The 25,465-nt window shown below is 55.3% G+C and overlaps 1 protein-coding gene across 2 annotated transcripts in view; it reads right to left on the bottom strand.

Annotated features, from left to right (window-relative positions):
• NEURL1B (neuralized E3 ubiquitin protein ligase 1B) overlaps positions 1–14,168 on the bottom strand; it is a 51,678-nt gene extending 37,510 nt beyond the window's left edge. For both annotated transcript variants that reach the window (XM_075541950.1, XM_075541951.1), the window contains exon 1: positions 14,042–14,168. In XM_075541950.1, coding sequence (XP_075398065.1) covers positions 14,042–14,072 — 31 coding nt within the window. In that variant the 5' untranslated portion in view covers positions 14,073–14,168. The remainder of the gene's footprint in view (positions 1–14,041) is intronic.
• Between the last annotated feature and the right edge of the window lie 11,297 nt (positions 14,169–25,465).

The raw sequence follows: 25,465 nt of genomic DNA, 5'->3' as shown, positions 1-25,465 counted from the left end.
CCCTGGTCGCAACAACTGTGGACTTGCCAACCGAGGCAGCTCCCCTTCCGGCCCTCTGCTGGACAAGAATCAATTGTGATCCAGAAGAATTTGGTAGGCGACGTTTCAGAAGTAGGTCTGCCAGGCTTTTCTTCCCAATCTGCCTTTGTCTGGAAGTTCTTCGGAAACCTGCCCATGTGGCTGGCCCTGTGGGTCGATGAGACACTGGCAGCTTGGCATCCAGCAGCTTAGCAACCTGCACGCCACCACAGTATAGCCTCTGACAGAGGAGGGGGTCCCCAAGAGCATCTCCACCCCCATACGCACCATCTTACACACACGTCAGGGCTTTCATACACCCAGATAACACCCGTTATCAGGCTGTGCGCCCTGGTTCAAGTGCTATTTGTCCAAGTTCAAGTTCAAAGCAGTGCAGGCAGCCATTGGGAAGCAGCGGTGGGTGTGTGTTTAGAGAGGGGAAGGCAGGGCTGGTATTTGGCAAGGCTTCCCTGCACTCAAAGACAGACCAAGGTATCAATCTCCTTTGGCAACGAGGGTCTCCTTTTCATTGGTGGGTTTAAAAATGGCCTGGGGTGGGGGGACCAACCCACCCGTATGCCCTCCAAATGGGGCAGTGACATGCACCGGGAGGCAGAGGCCGGCTTGGCAGGGCTTGGGTCTCAGTCTCAGATGCCTGGGCAGCCAGCACCCGGTGGAAATGGGCCAGCCGTTGGAAGTTGGAAACTGCCGCCCTGCTCCCCTCCTCTTGGCTTTGCAAATCAAATGTGGTCACCCTGGTGTGACTGGAAAGGCCCGCAGGCCTGTCAACAGCTTCGAGGTGGTCCAGGCAGGCAAGAGAGGGGGAAGGAGGGCAGGACCCTCGGTGCATCTGGAGAGGGGAGAATCCGCTCCTTCCAGGCCTAAGTGTGGACCCTCTCGGGTTCCCAGGTGGTGAGGCCGTGCCCACACCCCCTCCAAGTGTGCTTGGCCAACCCGCCGGGATTCCCAGGCCAGCTCCGCTCCTCTGCTGGCCCCGTGGCTAAGGTCTCTTCCCTGATACAAGGAACCAGGAAACTCCAGCCTCAGAGGCACAGGTTCCCAGGGTTAGGGGAGGGGTGGGGGAGCCTGTCCTCATTCCTTCCCCAAGACATCACTTCCTCCTGCCTCTGACATTTATGGAGCATCTGGGCCCCCGCCAGGGCCAGCACTAGGGGCAGGGGCCTGGGTATGGGCACAGCAGACAGCAGCCCGGACCTCTCGGGTCGAACGACCAGGGGGGACAGGCACCTGAGGCTGCCAGGACTGTGCAATCATCGACACAGGAGGCTGGGTGGTGGCGATGACTGAGGAGGAGTGGTTGGGAGCATGGTGTACGATGGGGACCTGTGTGTGTCAGACAGAGGAAAGGGCAAGGACAAGGCTAGGAGGTGTCAGCAGCAGAACGTCCCTGGGACCCAAACAGTGCCTGGGACAGAGGAGCGTGGAGGTGGACGGGGGCTGGGGCTGCTCCCAGAAGTCCCAATGACCTTGTTGTGAGGCTGCTGCTGGAGAAGGCCCGGGGCCATCAGAGGACTAGAGTAGAATGGGACCCCGAAGATTGCTTCTCCCCGAATCTTCCTGTCTCTCCCCCTAGAACTGTGCTGTTAAAATGACCTGGCACCATTGCTGCTGTTAGTTGGCGCCTGTCAGGATGGCTCTGACTCATAACATAAAACTCATGCACAATGAAATGAAACAAAGCAAAATGCGGCCCGGTCCTGAACCATCCCCGTGACCACTGTATTCCAATGAGACGTTCACCTCTCAATTTTGGAAGTTGATTGCCAGGCCTTTCTTCCAAGTCTGAAATCTGCTCAGCACCATAGCAACATAACCCTCTACTGACTGAGGGTGGTGGCTTCACATGAAGTGCACGGGCTGGGAACCAAACCCGGCTATCCCGCACACGCACTGACTTGACTCACTGCCATCAAGTGGATTCTGACTCACAGCGACCTATAGGGCAGAGGAGAACTGCCTCAGTGGGTTCCAACTGACACGCTCATCTTCCTCCCTCAGAGAGGCCGGTGGGTTTGAACTGCCCAATTGTCACCAGGGCTCCTTCTCTCCCACAAAGAGTCAGAATTCTGCCACTGACAGCAGCCCAGCTTTCAAATGGCACTTCCACAGGCTACCACAGTCCTGCTGGTGGGCACCTGTTGCTCCGGGCAGCCTGGGCAGCTGCCAAGTGATAGGCCAGTGGGGTCCACTTTGGCCTTGAGCATGACCTCTCCCTGGGCCAGCTGGGGGTCCCGAAGCCTGGCTACTTGCTCACCTGACCCTGGTGCACACCTGCAGGGCCTTTGCCAGATGTCGGTCCTGCTTTTCAGGGTCAACAGCAGTGGGTGCTGGGGCAGGTGGCACCACCTCCCGTGAGCAGCACCGCCCCCTCCTGGAACTGAGGAGATATTGCTCACCAATCCAGCAGCTGGGCAAGACGGCTGCTGGTTTCCAGAGGGGCTCTGCCTGCCACCCCCTCCAGTAGCTCCCAGATGAGGAAACTGAGGCCCAGGGAGGGCACAGTGAGAACCCTGCCGAGCCGGAGGTGGCATGGTATCCTTTCTGTTTCTGCCTTGCTCCTCCCCACTGTCTCTCCTTGACCTTCACTTGCAAGAAAAGGCTACTCAGAGGGCTAGTTGCTAAAGCCCCTTCTGGGAGAGAGGGTGAGCAGCACCCTGGCCTGGTCTCTGGAAGGAAGCACTGGCTGGGGGCTGGCATGTGGGGGGGTGGAATTCATCAATCGGCTTGTTTTGAACTGCTCAAAGGCCACATGTGGCAGAACTTGGGATGAACAACGCATCTAAAAAAGGAAAGCCGGTGACTGATTTGGGCGGGGGGGTGGGGGGGGAGACCAGTGCCAAGTGTCCCTGAGGTCTAAAGATGATGGTGAGTGGGGCATGATGGGGGGAAGACCTCCCACAGGGCATGCAAAGAGCCTGGTCCTCCACCCACGGGTCTGCGTGGGATCCTCCCAACAGTGCTGGAGGTCTGCCTGTTACCAGACCCACTGCCAGAGGAGAGCAGGCGCAGAGAAGTTGGGAGAGCTGCCCAAGGCCACACAGCAGGGAAGAGGTACAGCTGGCATTTGAACCCATACCAGCCTGGTTCCATGGTAGCTTCTTCCAGCGAAGTGTGGCCCTCATCTGTGTAGGGAAGGAACCCAGTATGCAGTGCCTCACACTTGACTCTGAGCCCCCACTGCCTCTTCCACCAGCTTCTTCTCTGAAGGAAGCTATGTCTGTCCACCAGGCCCACCACACAGGGCTGGTTCCTCTTGCCCCTAGTGCTTGCAGCCCCTGTCAGTTCAGGGAGTGTGGCCCACGGCCCCTGCAGGAAGCCGCAAGGGAAAGGGTTCATGGGAATGCAAACTCTGGAGCCTTGATGAAATCGCCACCCTGCACTACCCGCCCAGCCTCCAACAGTCGCGCTCGGGCAGAGTCCAAGTCCATGGCTCGCTGGGCCCCTCTGCGGCCCCTGAACACATTTCTCAGATGAGAGTAATAGGTGCAGGGAGGGGGTGGGGCTGGCCCCAAGTCAGGGAGCTGGAGAGCAGCCAGTCAGGGGTCCACAGAGAGCTGATTGCAAGACCCGTGCAAGCTCTTGACCTCTGTGTGCAATTGCAATGACTTTCCCGGCTTCCCAGCAGCCACTGGGAGAATTACCAATCTACCCCACCCCAGCCCCTCACCCAGCCCCCTTGCTGAGCAGAGCTAGGGGCGATTGCCCCGCCCATTCCATCACTTTAGGGAGTGCAGACTCCAGGTGTCTAAGTGGGAAGGAAGAAAGTGAATGGACGTTTAGGGAGCAGGGACTTGGCATCCCATGAGGGAGGTGCCAACATTGTTCCATCCTAACTATGAGGAAGTGGAGGCTCAGAGAGGGAAAGTGACTTGCCCAGGACCACAAAGCTTAAACAGGCTGGAACTGCGGGCTCAGGACTGCCACCCACACTAGTGCTTTTCCCACCCCCTCCTGGGACGCTAGACAAGGGCCCTATAGGCGCTTTAGTGGCATAGTGATTGCAAGGTGGGCTGAGATCCGCATGGTCGGCAGTTGGAATCCACCAGCAGCTCCAGGGGAGAAAGACTGGGCTTTCTACTCCCGTCAACAGTTACAGTCTCCGGAGCCCACAGCGGGGGCGCTATGAGTCAGAACTGACTGGAGGGCAGTGACAGGGTGGTCCCTGGGTGATCCTTCGTGAGCCCTACAGTGTCCCAATCTACCGATGGACCTGCTGATTCCCAGCCCCGTCTGGTCCCAGGGAACATCTCCAGGGCTGATAGGTGGCTGCGGGCCATACCCCCGAGACCTGGAAATTCCACTCTGCCCTTCAGTTGCCTCTTCTGAGGAGCGAGGATTCCCTCCTCTTGGGTGGAAAGTTACCAGCCGATGGAGCCCTGGGACACTGGCTCTGTGTGTGTGCTCACAAATCCCAGGGTCCAGGTAAGAAAGCATGCGCCGGGGATGTACTGTGCTATCAACATTGTGCAATGTGGAGGATGGACACACAGGACCCCTTTAAATAGCCGTGGGCATTATGCCAAGTGCCACGATGCCCCAGACGCCCCCGCCCCACCCTGACTTGCCTACTCTCCCAGAGGAACGAGGCTGCCGTGGGCTGTCCTTTCCCCAATGGCTTACTCATTAAAGAACTCTCACCACTGCGCAGAGGTGAGGCAAGAGGGCAGCTCTGAGCTGGCCTGCGCTCCTGAAAGAAGAACAGGGAAAGGAAAGGAGGGGCGAGGGTGGGCTGGGACCATGTCCAAGGATGACTTCCATAGGAACACCTGTGGCCGAGCAGGAAAGGTGCTGGGGCTGGGGGTGGGGGTGGGGAGCGGTGGGGGGAGGGTGCAAGGGGTTGAGAAGAGTTCAGTCTGGGCCACGGCAGGTGACGCCCTCTTTCTGTGCCTCCGTTTCTTTACCTGTACAATGGGTGTTTACCTATGAACACCCTCCAACAAGCAGAAGTGGCAGAAGAAGTGCTCTAAGGGAAAGGTGGAGAAGGGCCCTATAGGCACTCCCTGAGTCAGAAGGTACCCTCCAGGATAATTCATCCAGGTGCTCCCACCAGGTATGCTAGCTGACTACAATGTCCATGTGCAGTCCTGGCTGGGCTTCAATTCCAGTGTCACTGCGGTGACACGGAGATTCCTCACTCTCCTCCTGGACAGCTTCCACCATTAGGAAGTTCTTCCTTTGACCGTGCTGATACTTGCTTCTATGTGATAGCCAGATGCTGCTGTAGCTGCATTTGGTTCACAGTACCCTTCCACAAGTCAGCTCCCCCAGTTTCCAGCAATGGCCCTGCAATAACCTGCAGGCAGCCCTTGGGCTCCAGGGAACCCTGATACGTTGAGATGCTTTGCCCCCCTTCACATCCCCCCCGCCCCCCGCAGCAAGTTCTCAGAAACTGGTTGTCCCCTAACCTGCCTCAACCGGGGGCTGAGGCTGGAGACACACTTTGGAGGGTGTTCAGCTGGGGTCCCCAGAGCCAGCCCACAGACTGTCTAGAAAGCGCGCCATCCTGTCCTGCCAAGAAACGGGCTGTACGATCAACGTCGAAAGAACTGAAAGGAAAATGTGCCAGCATTTCAAGACGCTTACAGGTTCCTGTTAAATGTCCCGGTGCTTCAAGTGTGCAGTGGGCTGAATGGTACCCTCCACCCCCAAAGATGTGCTGAAGGCCAACCCCTGGCACCTGTGAATGAGGCCTAATCTGAGCCTTCCCAGATGGAATCGAGTCAGAACGGAGGCATATGGGTTTAGGATGGCCCTGAAATCCAACGACCCACAGAGAGAGGCACCCGGGGCCACTCGGAGGCAGAGTGAAGTCTAGCAATGCCAAGAGTTGCAGGAAACGACCAGAAGCTAAGAGAATGGCAGATTTCTGAGATCCTCCAGAAGGAAATCTGCTGACCCCAGAATTTCAGGCTTCTGGCCTCTGGAACCGAGGCAGAGTGCATTTCTGTGGGTATGAACCATCTAGTTTATAATAATGTGTCACCATGGGAACATTAATTCATGGGCAACTATGTGACATGGCCCTCACGTGACCCTCCCCTGCCCCACGCCCAGGGCAGTCTGAGTCTTCCCACACAGACATCCTTTCTAGTCAGCATCAGGTTGGATGGTCCCTGCTTTGTGTCCTTGGACCAGTTACTTTCCCTCTCTGTGCCTCTGCTCTCTTGATTGCTCAATGGGACTAAGAACAGTACTATTTTATAAGGCTTCTCTTAAGGATTAAACGCATGCACCTTTTTAGAACGGTGTCTGGCGCAGACCTGCTGCATGACACAAGCTGGCGATGGCTATGCGTCTGTGTCTGTCTGTCTGTCTGTCTGCCTCTCTCACGAGCCTTGAAGCCGCGTGCCTGAAGCGGGGGCCTTGTCTGTCCAATGAAGACAGAACCATAACAGGTGCTGAGGGACAGCACATCCTATCTCAGATGCCTTGCATGCCTGAGAGATGGTGTCATCAGCTTTCTGCAGATGAGGAAACCGAGGCTTAGGGAGGGCCAGCGGCTTGTCCAGACTGTCTGGGGGAGGGCCAGGACCCGAGCTCAGCCACACTGGCACTGACAGCATGGGAGGGGTGGTGGATACTCCTGGGGCCTGCCCATGAAGAGGACTTGGTGCAGGATGATCCCGCGGGAGCTACAGGCCTGGCGTGGGGTGTGGGGCGACATGCCACTGTGGACAGAAGCTATTCCTCCTCATGGGGCAAAGAGACTGCGCGAGGGGTGGCTGGACCCCGGGGAGGCCCGCCCCTGCACTCTGAACCGATGGCACAGCAGCAGCAGCAGCCAGGGGCGCCTCAGGAAGACCCCCAGGGGGCAGAGAACAGGGGCTTTGGACTTAATTTCCCGGTCTTCCCTTTCCTGGCCACCTGGCCTAGGACAGAGCTCTTTGCCCCGGAGCCTCAATTTCCTCCTCTGTAAGTTGGGGTGACTGTTTGGGGGGAGACTGTCCCAAGATGTGCACAGGATGAAGCGGCTAACCCGGCTGCGGGGCCTGGAGCTCGGCCGCTTTCGGTGGTGTGTCCAGGCAGCCTTCGTGAGAACCACACGCATGGCCCAGGGATCTGGACTTCTATTTCAGGGCCTCGCAGAGCACCACGAAGTACAGAAAGCCCTTTGGTCCAAAAGAGGGTAAGAGCAAACCCTTCCTGTCCGTGGGGAAGATTAAACAGCTTGTTCTGAACTGTCCTTTCCGCCGGGTCCAGGGAAAACACGGCACGCCTGCTGGCAAACCCCACACATCATCCCGGTGGGGAACGGGGCAGCTGAGACATCCACGCCCATGTCTGGCTGCGAGAATACTGATCTGCCACCTCCACCTGCTCTGCTCGGCATTTCCCCATCCAGTGGGACCCCTGGGGTGCCTCTCTTCATGCCTCGGAGACACCGTTGAAACTTGAGTCCCTGTAGGCAGGCTGTGTCCCTTGGCACAGCCCCGACGGACAGACACCCGGTCTGGGGGTTTGGTGAACAGATGAAAAGCCCAAATGCCATCTGGAAACAAATCCTTCCCACCGGAAGTCAGGCATGCGGGACAGGACCAGGACGGGTGGAAGGAACCTTGGAGCTTCCCTACTGTCTATGCAAATGACACGGTGTCTCCCAGCCCAGCCCCCCTGGTGGGAGGCCAGTGCCAGCCAGGCAGGGCCTCTCAAGGCTGGGTGGGGAACTGCACCTGTGCGGAGCCCTGGCTCCGCCAGAGGGCAGGAGACAGGCCTTTCCACCTCTCTCTCTACTGGGTCAACAGCAGTCTCCACCATAGCTCTGGCCCTGGGCCTTGTGCAACACGCTCTGTGGCTTTCTTCCTCTTCATTCTCACCACTGCCACCTGGGTGGCAGCTGTCCCAAGTGAGGACACGGAGGTACAGTGAATACTCACCCAGGAGCACAACATTGGCCAACAGCGAAGCCCTGCCCCCCACCACACAACCTGACTGCAAAGTCTATGTGCGGGACCCTGACCCAGACCTCCTGCTGCTGCCGGCCCGTGAGAGGCCTCCCACCTCTCAATCACTTTGCTGCAACCAAAGTAATGTATACACTTTACATCACACACACACATGCCGGAAACTCAAATTTACCAAGCAAAATTACCCTTACTACAGGACAATCATTCTGTTCTGTCTTACAGGAAGGAGCCCTGCTGGTGTAGTGGGGCTGCTAACTGCAAAGTCAGCAGTTCAAAGCCACCAGCTAGTCCCAGGAAGAAAGATGGGCTATCTATGCCAGCAGAGAGTTACAGTCTCAGACACTCACCGGGCAGTTCTACCCATTCTTCCACCAGGGTCATTACGAACCAGCATCGGCTCCACGGCAGAGTTTGGTTTGGGTTGGTGTCCTTTAGAAAATGTTCTTTTAAAAGCATAGTCATGACGTACCACAGACCACTTGGCCCTAGTGGCCCCCACTCCCCCAGACACACACACACTCTGAGGCACAGGGTGACAGCACCCTTTGCTCTCCTATGATCTCTACATTGGTCCCACCAAGAGCATGCTGGGTGCTCCCCCAGCTCCAGGAAGGCAGCTCTGTCTCCTTCACAGTGGCACCCCCAGTCTTGGTACACAACAGGTGCCAATCATTGTCAGGTAAGTGAAATCAGGCAGCAAAAACCAAAGGAGACTAGGCCAGCCTAGCTGTGGATTGCCTGTGCCACGAAATACCCTAAAAGCAGAAGGAGATGCCATTTTTGGGGCAAACATTCAGGTGAACTTCCTTTCGGCTGTCACCTCGGATAGGAAGCCTCCCCTGACTCCTGCTCCCCCTGAGCTTCCTCTTCTGCCCTGAGGAGGAGCAGGGAAGAGAAGGGAGCGGAGGCAGGCGCAAGGAGAGGCTAAAACAGGGCGGGCCCAGTTCCTTCTGGCTCCAGACTGCACAGGGAACATCTCCACTGTTCCTGGGCTGAGCCCCTTCCCTGTGTCCCACTGCCGTGGATGGTGAGACCACCCTATTCCCAAGCCCTCCACCCCAGCTCCTGCACAGCATCTTCTCGGGGGAGGGGGTGATCCCACGAGACTTGACTAGTCAGGCCCCTGACACCTTGCTGGCAGTCTCCTAGGTAGGCCTCTTGGCTGTGCCACTTGGAGAGGCTCAGTGGAGGTTATGAAAGACAGTTTTCAAGGCCTGGTGGGAGGGAGGCAGATGGGACAGGTGAGGCAAGTAACTTTAACTGGTAGCTGGATGAAGGAGGTACCAAGAACAAGGCCATTGTCACTGGCTGGGGAAGTGATAAAGGTCTGTCTGCATCCCTGTTTCCCATCCCCATCCCCAACCCCCCAGGTCTCCACTGAGTCAGGAAACAATGACTGCATCCACCCACCCACCACTCAGGCAGGGAGCCAGGGCTGGCCCACCAAGGCCCAACACCCACTCCAACTCAGTGCCACCGAGGAGATGCCAGCTCATAGAGCCCCCACAGGACAGGGTATTGCTGCTCCCGTGAGCTTCTGTGTGGAAGCAGGAAGCCCTGTTTTTCTCCTGTGGAGTGGCTAGTGGTTTTGAACTATGGACCATGTCCTTAGCAGTTCAACTCATCACCATGGTGCCACCTAGGCTCTCCCAAGACCCACACAAGTGCCTTATCCACACTCGAGAGAAAAAGGACCCTACAGGGGAGAGTATCTGGGCATCCCAGAGAGGGCAAGTGGGCACTCCTTGCACCCCGCGTTCAGTATTTGTCGTGTGCTCCCCGACCCGTGTGTGTGCCTTTGCCCTGCACCCTTTCGGAGCCTCAGTTTGCTTCCTTGGAAAACTGGGATACCTACAGGCCCCTCCCCCGCCCCCGTGGCCTGGTGGCGTGTGAGTTACACGTTGGACTGCCCTCTCCAAGTCAGCAGTTTGGATCCAACAGCCGCTCTGCAGAAGACAGATGAGGCTGTCTGCTCTCGTAAAGATTTTCCGTCTCCAAAATCCACAAGGGCAGTTCACCTCGCTGGCCATGGATTTGAATGGGGGTTCAAGGGTTTTTAGGGGGACTTAAAGACAGTAAGGGGAAGGCCCCCGGGCCAGAGCAGGATCAACACAGCTCCAGGCCGCCCGGTTATTGATGTCACAGAACGTGCTGTTGACTTGGTCAAGCGTGGGCCGACTTAATGATTAAACCCAGCCTGCAGTTTGAAGCCAACCTCTTCACCAACCAGAGCCACCAGGGAGGCCCTGAGGCGCGGAGGGAAGGGATTGGAACATGTTGGCGGGAAAAGGCCTGGAGCCCCTCCCTCTGAGTCTGTGGACTCGGAATGCTTCCCGGTCTCTGCTCAACATATTCAAACAAAACCCAAAAAGCCTTTTTTATGTGTTTGAACCCAGATTAGAGCGAGTGGGCTTGGGAGAAAAGGCTCATCTGGTATGAGGGCTCAGACCACTCTGTCACTGCCTAACTGAGCGTCTGGACCAGTGTCTTCACCTCTCAGTCTCACCTGTGAAACGGGGCAGATGGCACCTTTCTTCTGCAGGACTGAACTGCAAGTGAAAGGAGACGCGGCCAAGGGCACAGTGCTCACTGCCACGGAGCCCAGGCTACCTCATAGCGACTGGCCGCCAGTTGCTGGGAGTGGAAAGCCTAGTCTTTCTCCTGAGGAGCTGCTGGTGGATCCAACTGCCGACCCTGTGGATCATGTAATCGCCCTCCCACCAGGACTCCTCAGCACACAGTAGGTGCTTAGCAAATGCACGTTCCCATGCTGACCTTTCCACGTTTCCGTGTCTAGGGCACTCGTTCAGATTTGCAGATGGACCTCACAAGGGCTGTCCAGGGGTTCCCCACAATCATAGAGCCCTTCCCTACTGGACTCAATAGCATACCACACAATCAACATTATACCAACCATGGGATGGAGGCCCATTTGATGGCAGGGGGAAAATGCCGGACTTTGGAGCTAAATCCTGCTGCTGCCACGTAAGTGAGCGCTCTGAGCTGGGAGATGTCATTTTATCTCTGGGCCTCGGTTTCCTCATCTGTGGCATGGGGACGGATAGTGCCTACCATGTGGGGCCATTTCAAGAATTTAAAGACTTCCACATTTATGTACTAGCTATGCATTATATACTGACCACTGGTTCAGTTTGGTGAGTATATAAACCAAAGCAAACCCACTGCCATTGAATTGGTTCCAAATCATAGCGACCCATACAGGGTTTCCGAGGCTGTACATCTTTATGGGAACAGATAGGCTCATCTTGGTTCTTCAGAGTGACTGGTGGGCTTGAACTGCCAACCTTGTGTTTAGCAGTCCAATGCTATATGGACAGCATTGCCAGGCGCCTTTGACAATAAAGTGGGAAACCAGACAGACACCATCATACCTGAAGTGACAGACATATGGTGGCACCGACAGAGAGTGCTGAGGACAGGGGTCATGGCAGGACTTGCATTGGAGTAGAGAGCTGAAGGGAGGAGGAGGGAGAGAGCCACGTGGCAATCTAGGGGAAGAATATTCCAGGGAGAGGGACCAGCAAGTACAGGAGGCTTAAGGAGACGTGTGCTTGGCGTGTACATGCAGGCACACAGGCGACAAGCCTGGCATCGAAGCCAGGTGCTCACAAATGCCAGCTCTCTATTTCAAGTCCCGCAGAACAAACCCCACGCATGTGTCCTTTTCCTGAGAACGAAGGCACGCGATTTCTACAGGCCGAGACGGAGCCACGCGTTCCTTCAGCCTAAGATTCAGGCACCCATCGGGCTCCACCACTGGGTTTTGAGCCCCTGCCAGGCCCCAGGCCCCATGGCGGGCAACCAGAGATACGAGATGATCATGACCAAGCTCTGTCCTCAAGGCACTCCAAGGTGAGTGGGGACAGTAGAGCAGTCAGAGGGACGAGCAAGGACTTAGGATTTCCCCAGGGGTAGCATGGCAGATGGGGCTGGGTATGTGAGTGCCAGGGAGGTCTTCCCGGATCCCAAGAGATGGGCTAGACCAGAAAGGATATTCCAGGTGTGGGGAACAGCAGGTGCTGAGCACAGAGGTGAACACAACATTGTGTGTGTGTGTGTGTGTGTGTGTGTGTGTGTGTGTGACTAATGACCCAGGCCCGAGAGGAATCAGTGATCCTTCATATTCTTGGCATGTGCACCCTCCCGGGGTGCAGGAATTCCAGTTCCGTGCCCTTCATCACTCAATGCCAGCTTCAAGCCCCAGTAGCAAATTTGAATTTCCCACCCTTGTTTTTTTCCACAGGTACCCACTGCAAATCCGAGGCTCCCGGCTCAGGGCACCCAGTCCTCACAGTGCGACCAGGTAGGATGGAAACTAACTGAATCTCCTGTCCTCTTTAGCCCACCCAGCTACCTGTCCCTTCATCCACCACCTCAAGACTGCCCCACAGGTGGCAGAAGGCATTCTGCTAGAATTGCTTAGACAATTCTTAATTAAGAAGTCCTCCAGAGGGCCCCAGTTTCAGGCTGGGGAAAGTCTGAGGCCATATTGGTCAGTTTCCTTGACACTTTCTGATGGGGAGGGAGTGGGATGGTGTCCCCATCTACACCCCCCGTCCCCCCCCTTGTCCTTCCACATTCAGGGCACTAGCTTTGTGCAGACCTGGTTGGAATCCTACCTCTGCCTCTGACCAGCTGGAGACCCTCTGCTAATAACTCTGCCACTCGGAGGTTGTGGAGGTTCCAGTGCAGTGGTCCCTAAAACTGTCCAGAGGTTCAAAGAGAAGCCCTTGGCTCCTCCTCCACAAACCAGCCTTGGGACGCAGGATTTAGCACCTGTCCACATCAATGCCCACCGAGGGAAGAAAGAAATATTTTTTGACAACTGAATTAAACTCCTGAAAGGGCGGGCAGACTCTGTAGGAAGGTGAGAGCAGAGAGGGGTGATGTATGTCTCTTTGGTCCTTCTCCTACCCGGGTACCACAGAGAAGGGGTGCTTGTCTGCCTGTCACCTCCTGCTAAATTTGCACACACACCACACCACACCGCAGCTGGCTGGCTTCCCCATTGAGCCGGGCCTTTCTGCTTTAAACACAAACACGTTTCTCCCCTCCAGCCCAAAGGATAAGACAAGCAACCCAGCCTTAAACCAAAATACTTCTCCTGACGACCAGGGGAAGCAGGGGGTGGGGAGAAGGTGTGCAGTAGCACAGAGGTGCCAGTGTAATCTCGCCTGTATCGGTGTGACCTTGGGTGAGTCATTTCCCCTTTCTGAGCCCCTGATTTCTTCATTTGTGGAATAGAGATACATTTCTTCACCACCTTCTTGACTACAAAGCTTCTAGCATACTACACTGGGGTATGGATGCAAAGCCCTGGCAGGGCAGGGAGTGGATCTGCAGCCGAATTACTAGGTATTTTCTATTAGGGCCTCCTCCCCGCACCCCTCCACCTCCCCATGGCTCTGTCTCCCCGCACTTCAGTCCCACCAGTCCTGAGATGGCTTTAACTAAGGGACCATGCACCCTACAGGGGCGACTCCCAGGGCTGGGCAGCCCCTACTTGAGCGGACACCGGAGGGGGGCGCACCCGGGATGCGCGTGGGAACGCGGCCAAGCCAGAGAGCATGTGCTGCGGGGGAGCCCGGCGCCTGCAAACGGGGGTCTCTTGCGAGCACCCGCCCGCAACGGCAGCTGTAGTCTCCGCACAAGGCTTCTTGGCCGTCGGAAGCTGGAGTCAGTCAGTCAGGCTCCGGTCACGGCACCCCCCGCCCCGCCCGCACCGTCCGCCCCCCGCCCTCCCAGAGCGCCCCGGGCTCCCTCCTCAGCGCCCTGGGGCTGGAACAAAGGCGAGGGGGCGCGCAGCATCGCCCCCGTGGCCCCCTGACGCACGGAGCAAACGCCAAAAGAATGAGGACGGGGTCCCCAAGGTAACCGGGACGCGGTACCCGCCCTCCCGGAGCGCAATGCCCAACCGCTGGGCGCGCGCAGAACCGGGGTCCCAGAGGCACAGGGGGCTTCAGACCGCAGGGTACGGGCGGCTCCTAGGAGGGGCAGGGTCCCCTGGAGTCCCCGGCGCGCCGCCGGGAAGCGGAGAACCCCTGCGTCCGCCTCCCGGGCGTGGGTCCCCGGTATACCTGGCAGCGTCCTGTGCACCGTGTTGCCCATCGCTGCGTCCGGGCGGCGGCTAATTGCGCGGAGGCCCCGGGGCCGGGGCCGGGGCCGGGGTCGGGCTCCGGGGCATCGCGGCTGCACGGGCGAGCCGGCGGGCGGCAGCTGGGGCGGGCGCAGGAGGAAGGCTGCGGGCGGCGGCGGCGGGAGGAGGCGGAGCCACCGGCCGGGACTCGCCGGCCCCGCCCCCGCCGCCCGCAGCCTCCAACCGTGCAGGGGCGGGGCCGCGGCCGCGGCATCTTTTGAAAGTTTGCACCGGGCGGCGGGAGGGGAACGCTCGTGCGCCCGGGCCTGGAAAGCGCGCGGGGCAGCCGGGCACTCGGGGTGCCAGGCTCGCCGGCTTGCTCCCCGGGCACGCACGCCTTCATTTCAAGGCTCAGAGAAGGCCTACTGGGCGCCAACCCACTGAGAGGCGCTGGGCCGCGGGGGAGTTCCAAGCCCGGGTGCTCGCGGAGCCCTAGGGAGGCAGGGACGGACACTGCGAGCAGATCCCTTCAGGCCGTGTAAAGGGCTGGAAGCCGGCACGGCCAGCTTGGCCGCGGGTCGGAGTGGAGTCTGTTCTCCTCCAGAGAGCATGGGCCTGGGAGGTTGGGAAGATGGAACTGCTGATAGTCCGCCATTCACTCGTTCCTTACAATGTTGACTATGTCCTCTGCCCCAGGTGCTGTTGATGCCGCAATCAAGGTCGGACAAGGTCCTTGCCCGTGAAGCTCTGTCGTGGTGGTGACAACAGAATATAACGGCCAAAGCCACGGAGAAAACACCAGACAGTGATGGGACGACTTTGTTTCCAGGGCTTCAGGGGCACGTTCGGGGGTGGGGTGGGGTGGGGTATGTGAGTGTCCTTTGCCAACCAGGAAGGACTCCTCTGTGGAAAGAGCTGGAGAGTTCACGGCAGAAGCGGTAACACAACCTTCTCACTCATTCCTCTACTCCTCAGGTGTTCTCTGAGCACCTTACCCCCTACAGGCATGTGCGAGGCACCGGAACCAACTCGGTGCAGAGTGATACCCACTAGCCCCTGCGCTCACTGGGACCCATTTTACACATGGGAATATGGGGCTCAGTTGGTCCAAGATGACAATTTCAAATCACTTTGACCTTCCTCTATTTTTCTATGTTCGCGTATCGCTCAGGACCTGTAAACTATGTGTTTTCTCCCCAGCTGACAGATGGGCAAACCGAGGCTCAGAGCAGGAAAGAGAGGTGTCCCAGCTCTCCCCTCTGGTAAGAGCCAATGATGTTCTGGAGCTATGTGGCAAAGGGGAAGTAGCTAGCAGAGACCCTCTCGGCCTGGTTGCTCCGGGAACTCCGGGAACTGGTACTTGTATCGCCCAGTTCATTCTAGAGAAGTCTCCCTCTTCACAGTCGCCTCAGAGCCTCCATCTCCAGGAAGCCTTCCCTGCTCTTTTCTGCACCTGCAGAACATTAGGGCCTCGTGCACCCCAGGCAGGCACTGGTGGGATGTGCAGCCCACCCACTTAGTGGGCTGCTCTGAAAATGACTGTAAAGGGCCTGTTTGCATCAACCTCCCAACCTCCCAGCTGGAAGCCCCCCTTCACCTGTACCTCCGCTCCTTCCTCAACAGTGCTGGCCTCCAGGGCGCCCCAAACGCACATGGACGTTGTGGTTAGAAGTTAAGTAACTGGGAAGGTGCCCACGCTAAGAATAAATAAGTAGGCAATACAAGGCAGTCTGTGATCAGACACACTGTGAGGAGTCGGGGCGGGGGGGACCCTTCTTTTGCCACCTTCTGCCTTACCAAGCATGATGTCCTTCTCCAGGGACTTGCCCACAGCATGTAAGACGGTGTCTTGCTATCCTTACCTTTTAGGAGCCATTTCAATGGCACCTTATATTAAAATGATTTTTCAAAAAACAAAATGATATTACTACAGGATCCTGGTGAGTGCAGCAAAATGTCCAACTGCTCACCATAAGGTTGGTGGTTTGAGCCCACCTCCCACTCAATGGGAGATAGATGAGACTGTGTACGTCCATCAAGAGTTACCCCGCAGAAACCTTAAGGTAAAATTCTCCTCTGTCTTATAAAGTCGCTATGACTCTGAATCGACTTAACAGCAATGAGCTTGGTTTTTTGTTTGAACTAAAGTAGTGAGTTAAATACTACAAGTAGACATCTATTTCATTTCCATTTCTTAAACTTCGTTCTATTCAGCTTTATTGTGCATCTTCTCGGGGAGGGGGGGAGGATAGGGTTGGCCTTTGCTTGGGTTGCCTTATTTGGACATCTGTGTTATTGGCTCGACCCTCAGAGGTTCCTGTGCATTGCATCTTGTCCCCACCATCACATCCTGGATGCAGGAGCTGTAGGGTGTTACTTCTCTGTGCACTCCACTCTACGCAGGTACTTACTACCTAGTGGCAACAGCTGGCTGCAGAGACTCATGCTCTGTGCTGGGAGCAGACAGGAACGGAGGGGAGAAGTGAAGGAAGAAACGAAGGAGTAGGAAATGTGAAGAGATGAGTTTTAGTTGACAACCATCTTGAGTCCTGGCATGATCACTAGTTATATGAGTGGTGGCTGTTGGGTGGTGTTGAGTCAATTTTGACTCATTGCTACCCAAGGTGGCAGAGTAGAACTGCCCCACAGGGTTTGACAGACTGCAACCTTTATGGAGGAACTCTGGTGGGGCAGTGCTTAAAAGTATTTGCTAAGTACAGGTCGGTAATTCAGACCCACAGGAGAGAGATGTGGCTGTCTGCTTCCATAATGGGGTATAGCCCTTGTGTTAACTAAGTCCATATTGAAGAAACATGCCAGATGGTGTGATCCAGGATTGTAAATACTAAAATCCAAATCCAGAGGAGGGAATGACATCAGCGCTTAAGTTGTGAACACTAGCTTTGCAGAAGGCTATGGATGACCGTGGAAGCTTCAAATCCATCTGCAGGGTCCACACAAGAATGAAACGTCTAGTCAGTGGTTCTCAACCTTCCTAATGCCACAACCTTGTAATGCAGTACCAGTAAAACTTTAAGTAATTCATGCAGTAGCCCCTTTAAAAAACACATAAAATGAAATAGAAAAGAGTTGCAGCCTCGGAAATCCACAGGGTGGTTCTACTGTCCCCTGTCGGGTCACGATGAGTTGAAATTGACTTGAGGGCTGTGGTTTGGATTTGGAATCTTTATGCTAACAGACCTGCAGGGCTTCTTTTTCTGCAGTGGGTTAACCCACAAACCTCATGGTCAGTAGCCAACCACCCTATCCTTGCCAGCAGGGTGGGGAGAAAGAATAAACTATCAGGGATGCATTCATAAAGTATAGTCTCTAGAACATAGGAGGGGCTTGGTGCTCCAGTGTACGCTGAGTAAAGCACTCTGGGGGATGTCTCTTTGGTTCTGGGCACTGCACCGTGGAAGGGAACCAAAGCTGGTCTTCGAAGGTGGGCAGACGGCTCTGGGATGGCTGACCCTGGAGGGTGCAAGGAGAAGCCGAGTCATGCCCTGGAAGAGTGGATGGGGAGGGGTTTCCCATACCACATTTCCCCTCAGGCGTCTTCAAGATCAGTGGTCCCAGAGCCCTTGCAGCCCCCATGGAGACCCAGAGAGGATTATGGTTGAAGCTCATCAGCTTGATTGGCCCTGAAAGAACTACAGCCTCCCTCCATTGTACCAAATGGCCTACTCCGTCCCCCCTGCACCAGGGTCATGCCCCTCACCCCATTTTTGACACCCCTATCGTCCCAGGTGGCATAATGGTTATGTATTGAGCTGCTAACCGCAAAGTCAATAGTTCAAACCCACCAGCTTCTCCTTGGGAGAAAGGCAAGGCTTTCTACTCCCATAGAGTGACAGTCTCATGATCCCAATTCTACCTTACAAATCCGGCTAGACCAGAGCATGTACACAGGTACAGATAAGAGCAGGAAGCATAGGTTAATCCAGGACCAATATTAAGAGTAGTGATACCAGGAGGGGAAGGGGAAGGTGGGGAGAAAGGGAGAACCAATCACTGATCTATATATAACCCCCTTCCTGGGGGCGGACAACAGAGAAGTGGGTGAGGGGAGACATCAGTCAGTGTAAGACATAAAAAATAATAATTTATAAATTATCAAGTGTGAGGGAGAGAGGGAGGGTAGAGGAGGGAGCGGGGAAACGAGGAACTGATACCAAGGGCTCAAGTAGAAAAGAAGATGTTTTGAAAAGGATGGTGGCCACACATGTACAAATGTGCTTGACACAATGGATGGATGGATTGTGATAAGAGCTGAAAGAGCCCCCAATAAAATGATTTTAAAAAGAGTTACAGTCTCAGAAGCCCACAGGGGAAGTTCTACTCTGCCCTGTCGGGTCTTTATGAGTCAGAATGGATTGGATGGCAGGGAATTTTGAAAGAAAACAGGTTTTTTTCCCCCCAAATTCTGGTTGAGGGCTAGTTGGGAATCTCAGATACATCTGTCTGTCTGTGAGGGGCCTGGGTCTCAGGCACAGGGGCGGACTGTAAAGGATAGGGTGGGCGCTGCAGCATGGGGGCCCCTAGCACATCTGAATTGCCTCCCTGATCCAACCGTCAGACCATATCCAAGGGGATGAGTGTCTCATACCCTTTTCCAAATGAGGATGCGGGGCCTAAGGTCACATGCCCTAGGGTCTTGACTGCAGAGTGGCAGAGGTAGGATGGGTGTGGAGGCATGTCTGTCTCCAAACCTCACTCCCCCAACTTAAGGAAAACAGTTCTGCCTGCTGCCAGGCCCTGGGGCTGGAGAGGAGTGAGGGGGATCTCAGAACCAGGCCCAGGGGACACTAAATGGTTCACTGAGGCCTGGGAGGGGGGCAGGGCAGGAGCCAGAGGCCTCCTGGGGCCCAGAGAGAGGCCTCTGGTCATAACCCTTCCCGGGCTTAACTTCTGGGCACTGCCCTCACCCACATCTAGAATCCTGCAGATGCCACCACCCACCCTTGGCACCAGGGCTGAGCTTGGGTGGCAAGGGCCCCTGGGTGGGGCTGCTGAGCTTGGTTGTGCTGTGTTGGCAGAGCGCCTCAGAGCAGCGGGCAGTGGGAGGCCTGGCAGGGCTCCCCACGTTTCTACCCCAGGGCGCGTCCCGGCAGGCCTGCCCCACGCACTTGTGAGCCGTCAGGTGCACTGGTTGAAGGGTGTGCAGGAGCTGAGGGTGGGGTGGGGGTGGGCGGGAGGTGCCTACTGCGGGCACTGAAGTGAAAGTATCTGACCCTCTAACTTCCCAGCTTCTCCACCCACTTCATGAAGCTGGAGTCCAGGCTGAAGTCAAACCACAGAGCTTGGGTTTAAAATTGCTCCAGAAAAAATCTGCTTTCCAGCAAGTCTTGACTTCAGAAACCACCTATTTCCAGACCCAGCCTTCCCAAGAGAGGGTGCTCACCCGGGGAAAGACGCTGTTTGCTGTGCCTGGTTGCCTAGTGTGAACCACACAGCGGCGACCAGGCGAGCCCTCCTCTCCACATTCTGGGAGCAAGGCAAGTCACACCTGTGGCTCTTGAGTGGGCTCCTGGCAGCCAAATGTGGGTCAGCGTAGAGCTGTCCTCTAGGGTTCCCAATGGCTGAATTTTCAGAAGTCGGTTAGCCAGGCCTTTCTTCTGAGAGACCACTGAGTGGACTCGAACTCCGTTCTAGCCAAGGGCTTTAATTGTTTGTGCCTTCAGCATGACCATAATCCCCATTTTGCCAAAAAGAAAGCTGAAGCTCAGAAAGAGGAAGGCCCGTACTGAGTTCACCCAGCCCACAGGAAGCCGCACCTCGAGGAAGAAAGCATCATCTCTCTACAGCTGAGGAAAGGTGGCTCAGAGTTTGCAGCCAGCAGTCCGTGGCAACACAGCAGTGAGCCTAGGGGCAGATGCCTGCTTTCGCATGCTCCCCAGTTACTGTTATCATGGGGTACAGCATCTGGCTACATCATGCCTGGCAGCCAAGGCAAAAAGGGGAACAAGGTGTCCCGGAAGATGGAGACGATGGATCTCTCTCCTGCTTCTGCTCAAAGAGCCCTCATGACGTCCAGATGGATGGTCATCTTGCTGGCCATTTGAAAAGGCCAAGGACTGACATTTTCCTGAAAGCCAGTGGAGGCAGCTCTGCCAAAGGCTGGGGGAGGGGGGCGGTGTCAAAGCTGCCTTGAACTCACAGCACAGGGATGAGCTCAGCTGCTCTGCAACCCCTGGGCCGGGAGCCCCAGGCAGGAGCGGAGTTGAAATCAGTTCATGAACCTGTGAACTTCACATTTGCCGTGCAGTTACAGTGGTGGTCACAGCACAGTCATAGCCAACACTTATTGAGTGCCAGGTGCTGTGCTAAGCCTTTTACATGTAGCCCTTCCATGTTGGGTGCCATTGATTTCTGACTCCGACTGACCCAATGACAGACTAGACCAGCCCCGGAGAGTTTCCCAGGCTGTCGTTTTTACAGGCGCAGATGCCCAGGAGCACAGCCTAACCTTTGTGCCACACCGACGTGCCCATTTTAAGGATGGGAAAGTGGAAGTCCAAAGAACGTGGGTCCCACAGGCCGAGAACGCGCTGACCCAATGTCAGCCTCACTGCTGTCAAGGTGATGTCGACTCATAACCCTATGGCACAGGGGACAACTACCCCTGTGAGTTTCTGAGCTCGTGGCTTTTCATGGGAGTAGAAAGCCCCGTCTTTCTCCCAAGAGCGAACAGTGGTTTCCAACTGCTGACCTTGCAGTTAGTAACCCCCTTTGTAACCACTGCACCACCAGGGCGCCTGCTTGGTTTAATCCTCACAATAGAGCCTCTGAATAGAATAAGGGTGAGGGGTGAAGGCCTTTGTCTATGAAGCCTCATTTAATCGCCACCCCACTCCCTGCAAGACGAAGCCACTATCTTCTCCATTCAGGGCAGGCCGGCAGGCTGAGCGGGATGGCCGTGCCTTGTCCAAGGCCACACAGCCACGCGGTTGAAATACAAACCCAGTTGTTGGTCCTCCCGTGCCCAGTGGCGTCCTGCACCATAGACTGTGACACTGTTCAGTCTGGCGCTGTCCTGACCACTGGCACGTGAGTCCACTGTCGCAGACGTGGCAGCTCACCTCATGGAGCCCTTCTCTCGTTTTTGCTGACTCTGCCTACCCTTTACCAAACAGGATGGTCCACTCTAGGGACTGGCCTTTCCTGATGACACGTGCAGTCTGTAAGCCGAAGTCTCGTCATCCTGTGTCGGAGGAGCCTCCTGCCAATAGTTCCTCTCAGACTGAGGCGTTCTTTCTGCTGGTGGTCCACGGATGGTCAAGGTGCCTCAACACGCTGATGCGATGTGTTGTTAGGTGTCGTCGGGTCAGTTCGACGCACAGCCACTCTGGACAGCAGAGCAGAGCACGGCCCTGTCTCCTGCCATCCTCACCATTGTTCGCATGTTTGAGTGCGTTGCTGCACGATCCGTCTTGCCCAGGGTCTTCCTCTTTCGCTCTGACGTCAGGGAGCTGTGGCCAGAGAAGCAGCCCTCAGTGGGACAGCTGGGGTGTGATGTGTGGCCCTGTCAGGAACAGGAAGCGTAGCAGAGCGCAGTTGGGACCCTGCACCTGGCTGGCCTAGGTGGCTGACTTTTGGGGAAGTAGATTGCCAGGCCTTTCTTCCCAGGCATCTCCAGTAGACTTGAGCCACCAGCCTTTTGGTTTGTACTCGAGCGAGTTCACCATTTGCGGGGTCTGGGAACTCCGAAGGAACATGGGCCTTCCATGAAGGGGGTCATGAATGCCATCAAAGGTAAGGGAGGCACCCCCTCCCCACAACAACTCCTAGTCCCCACCGATGCTACTAGCTCTGCTACCACCGGGCCCTTCTGACCCCGTCCTGTGACACCGCGGGCACTCACTCTGTGCCAAGCCTACGGTCAGACCTGGGAGCCACAGCCACCAGCAAGGGCTGCAGTCATACCCCAGCGGGCATGAGGAGGAGGCCAGTTGGCCTGAGAACCAGCAGAGGTGAATTGGAGAAAGCTAGAATCCTGGGCCAGCTCGGGGTGGGTGACTTGGTGGAAGACCCACCTTGAGAGCTCATGCAATGGCCCACCCATGGGACCCCAACACTCTTTGAGGTTCGCAGAACCGTGACCCTTTCCTGACCCCCTTCCATCTGTATGAGAGCCTCTCTGCCCTTTTCCAAAGAGGAGAAGAGTTTCCCTCCCTGCTGAGGCTTGGTTTCGGGGACCAGTCTGCTTGGGTTCCCAGCCTGGCTTCCTTGCTTCTAGCTGGGTAGACCTGGAGTATGTTCCTCAACGTCTCTGTGCCTCACTTTCCACGTGTGTAAAATAAAATAATAATAGTATCACCTCGTAGGCTGGCTCTGAGGATGAAGTGAGCTGAAGCGTGTGAGCGGCTTGGATCAGTGCCTGGCACGTCGTAGGTGCTCAGTGAAAAACAAGCCAACATGATTACTCTAGTTCCTAGGGTCACGCAGTGGACTCGGCCTGTTCTGGGAGCTCCATAGTTGGTAGTTCTCTCTCACTGACTCCACTCCTCTTGGGAAAGAGGTCTGCGCACCTCAGGAGGCCAATGGCATCCTTCGTGCCGGGGAGAGTTTAAGAGCAGGGCCCTGGGACCTCGAGTAACTTGGTTCCAAGGTCAGCTGGGGCATTTGCTGGCTGTGAGAACTTAGGCACGTCCCATGACTTCTCCGTGCCGCAGTGGCCACAGCTGTAAAGTGAAGCAAACAACACAAAGGATCTGAAAGGCTTGCGGTGTGGTGAGATACCACTGAGTCCGCTCCCACGCGTGGCAGCCTTGCATGCCTACACCTGAGCAAAACAGAGCCGAGGCCTGCACCGGCGTCATGATCTTTGACACCTGAACCATGGTGAAGATGAAGAGCTAGCAGGCCTGAAGCCTTTACATACGTGCTAAGCCCTGATGGCATAATGGTTACATGTTAGGCTGCCATCTGCCAGGTCAGCAGTTCAAAACCACCAGCCCCTCCTCGAGAGCAAAAGGAGGCTTTCTACTTCTCTAAAGAGGTATCGTCTTGGAAATTCACAGAGGCAGTTCTACCCTTCCCTATAGGGTCGTTATGAGTCGGCATCGACCCGATGGATGGCAGTTAGTGACTGAGGCAATAGTCCTAGAGAGCAAAGCCTTAAACTGGTTCTTCCTGGTGCTATTGTGGCTGACAAAGTGAGACTGGGACAGATTGGTATTTGCAGTGATACCTGGAATAGGGAAATTTTGAGGTCCACACCCTGCCAGAAATGTCACCTTCCAGAAAATGTTCTCGGATTGATTGTGGTGATGATTGTACAACTCGTCTTGATATGATTGAATTAATCAATTGTATGACGTGGTTGAAGTGCCAATAAAGGTGTTTAAAAAAAGGACACTTCATCTTCCTCTTAGGAAACTCAGGCAGCGTTTCCATTGCACAGCAGCTAAATCTCTTGATCAGCAGAGATGGACATCGTGGCGCTCAGCTCAAAAAGGTGGCTGCCCATGCCACTTGGAATGTGTGTCACTGCCCACAGACCTGGTAACAGCCGTCTTCCTCATCAGGACTCTGACAGGTCTGACGGTGCCTCTTCTGAACCTCCCGTTCCAGGGCTCCATTCGGCATGTTTTCCTGTTGCCGACGATCAGTCCGGACAGCTGCACATTGCTGCTTCGGTTCACCCAGCATCACGTCATCTATCGTGATGGGACTGGTTCTGGCACGATGGATGAGGCCCTGCCGGGGAAACTCAGGCCCATTCTACTTCCCGCTCGCCAGTCTCTGCTCTCAGTCTTTGAAGCTGGAACCCACATTTAGGAACATGCCACAGCCGTCATCTCAGAGAGATGGCGTAAAGCGGCGTCAATTCCCGAGGTAGCTACCGCAGCTTTCTATGCCAGCAGAAACTTAAAAAGAATTTTAAAATCCCAAACACTTCCTACTATGAAGCAATAAAAGAAAACACACAGCAGTTGCTGTCCAGTCAATGGTGTTCCAATGCGTAAATTATGCTCCAGAGTAGAATTATGCTCCATAGAGTTGATTGGGCTGCTAAACGCATGGTTGGTGGTTCAAACCCAGGAGCTGCTTCTCAGGAGAAAGAAGAGGCTGTCTGTCCCTGGAAGGATTTATAGTGCCTTGGGGACTCTCTATAGAGCTGTTCTGATTCTGAATCTAATTGATGGCAATGGGTTTGGGTTACTATTATTATTCTTTTAATATTTTAGATTTACAACATTTTTTTTTGTTAAGAATCTATCCAGCAGAACACACACCAAGCCAACCATGCCTACTAGACATGTCTACTAGAATACTAACTGCATTTTTCATATTCAACCATTTCACCGTCCTCTGCTGAGGTGTTCTTAGATCCCTGTCTCATCTTGAGAGTTGCTGCTGGCCCTTGGACCCCATGAGGATGAATCTCAAAAGCTCACGGTGCTCGAGGCAGGCATCATTTGCTAGGTAGGCTCAACTATTATTTGGTCCCCAGGATTTTCAACCGCTGAATTTTCAGACGCAGACTGCCAGACCTTTCTTCTGCGGTACCTCTAGGTGGAGTCGAACACCCAGCCTTTGCCAGCAGCCAAGCGCTTAACCACTCACACCACCGAGGGACCTCCTCCCCTACACAGGGTAATGGTTTAATGCATGGAAGCAGAGCCCATCAACACAGCTTTTCAGAGTTCTAGCCGGGATGGTTCCGACGAGGTAAGGGTCACAGAGGAGGAAGGCTTATGCTAAACATTCGTCAGCAAAGGTTGAGCACAGACCAGTACACTCAGAATGATCTCATGCTTGTCCAAACAAACGAAGCAGATGAAAAGCCAGGTATGGGAACATGATGACAGGAAGAACAGACAGGAGGATCCCTGAGTGCGAGGGATACAGGCATTTTGTTGTTGTTGTTGTTTTCCACCTGCCTTGTCTACCTTTTGGAAAATTTTAAACATTCCACAATGAGCAAGCGTAAAATGTTTCCAGTGGAAGAGAATTCAATTAACTACGTTTTTAAAAGTGCCGTTTTATCTGGGAGCAGAAATGCTGCCTGACCGGTCTTGGACATCCTGGCAGAGGCTGATGGTCAGTTTCCCAGCAGGGGGTTGACACTCTGGGAGGGCAGTGCAGCTGGACGGGCATGGTTCTGGGCCAGCCGCTGCGTGATTGGGGTCATGGGGCTGGGCGTGGGGCACTGATATGAAGCTGGCCGGGGGAGGGGGTGGGGCACGTACAAAGAAAATCCTGTAAAATCATTGCCGGATGGTAGTTGTCCTCATGACTTGGCCACACCCCAATGTTGCCTGCACAATCCCTCTTATTTCTTCAAAAAAATTTGCCTCCTTTAAAATGTTTCAGAAAACTAGAACACACTCTTAAGAGGAATCAAAATAGACTCAAATAAATGGATGGCTATATCTCCTTTATGGATTTGAAGATTCAGTATTGTGAAGGTGTCAGT

Source organism: Tenrec ecaudatus, chromosome 2 (genome assembly GCF_050624435.1).
Source record: "Tenrec ecaudatus isolate mTenEca1 chromosome 2, mTenEca1.hap1, whole genome shotgun sequence".
Classification (NCBI taxonomy): domain Eukaryota; kingdom Metazoa; phylum Chordata; class Mammalia; order Afrosoricida; family Tenrecidae; genus Tenrec; species Tenrec ecaudatus.
Note: the sequence above shows the minus strand (reverse complement) of the source record. Positions and strands in the feature narration are given on the sequence as shown.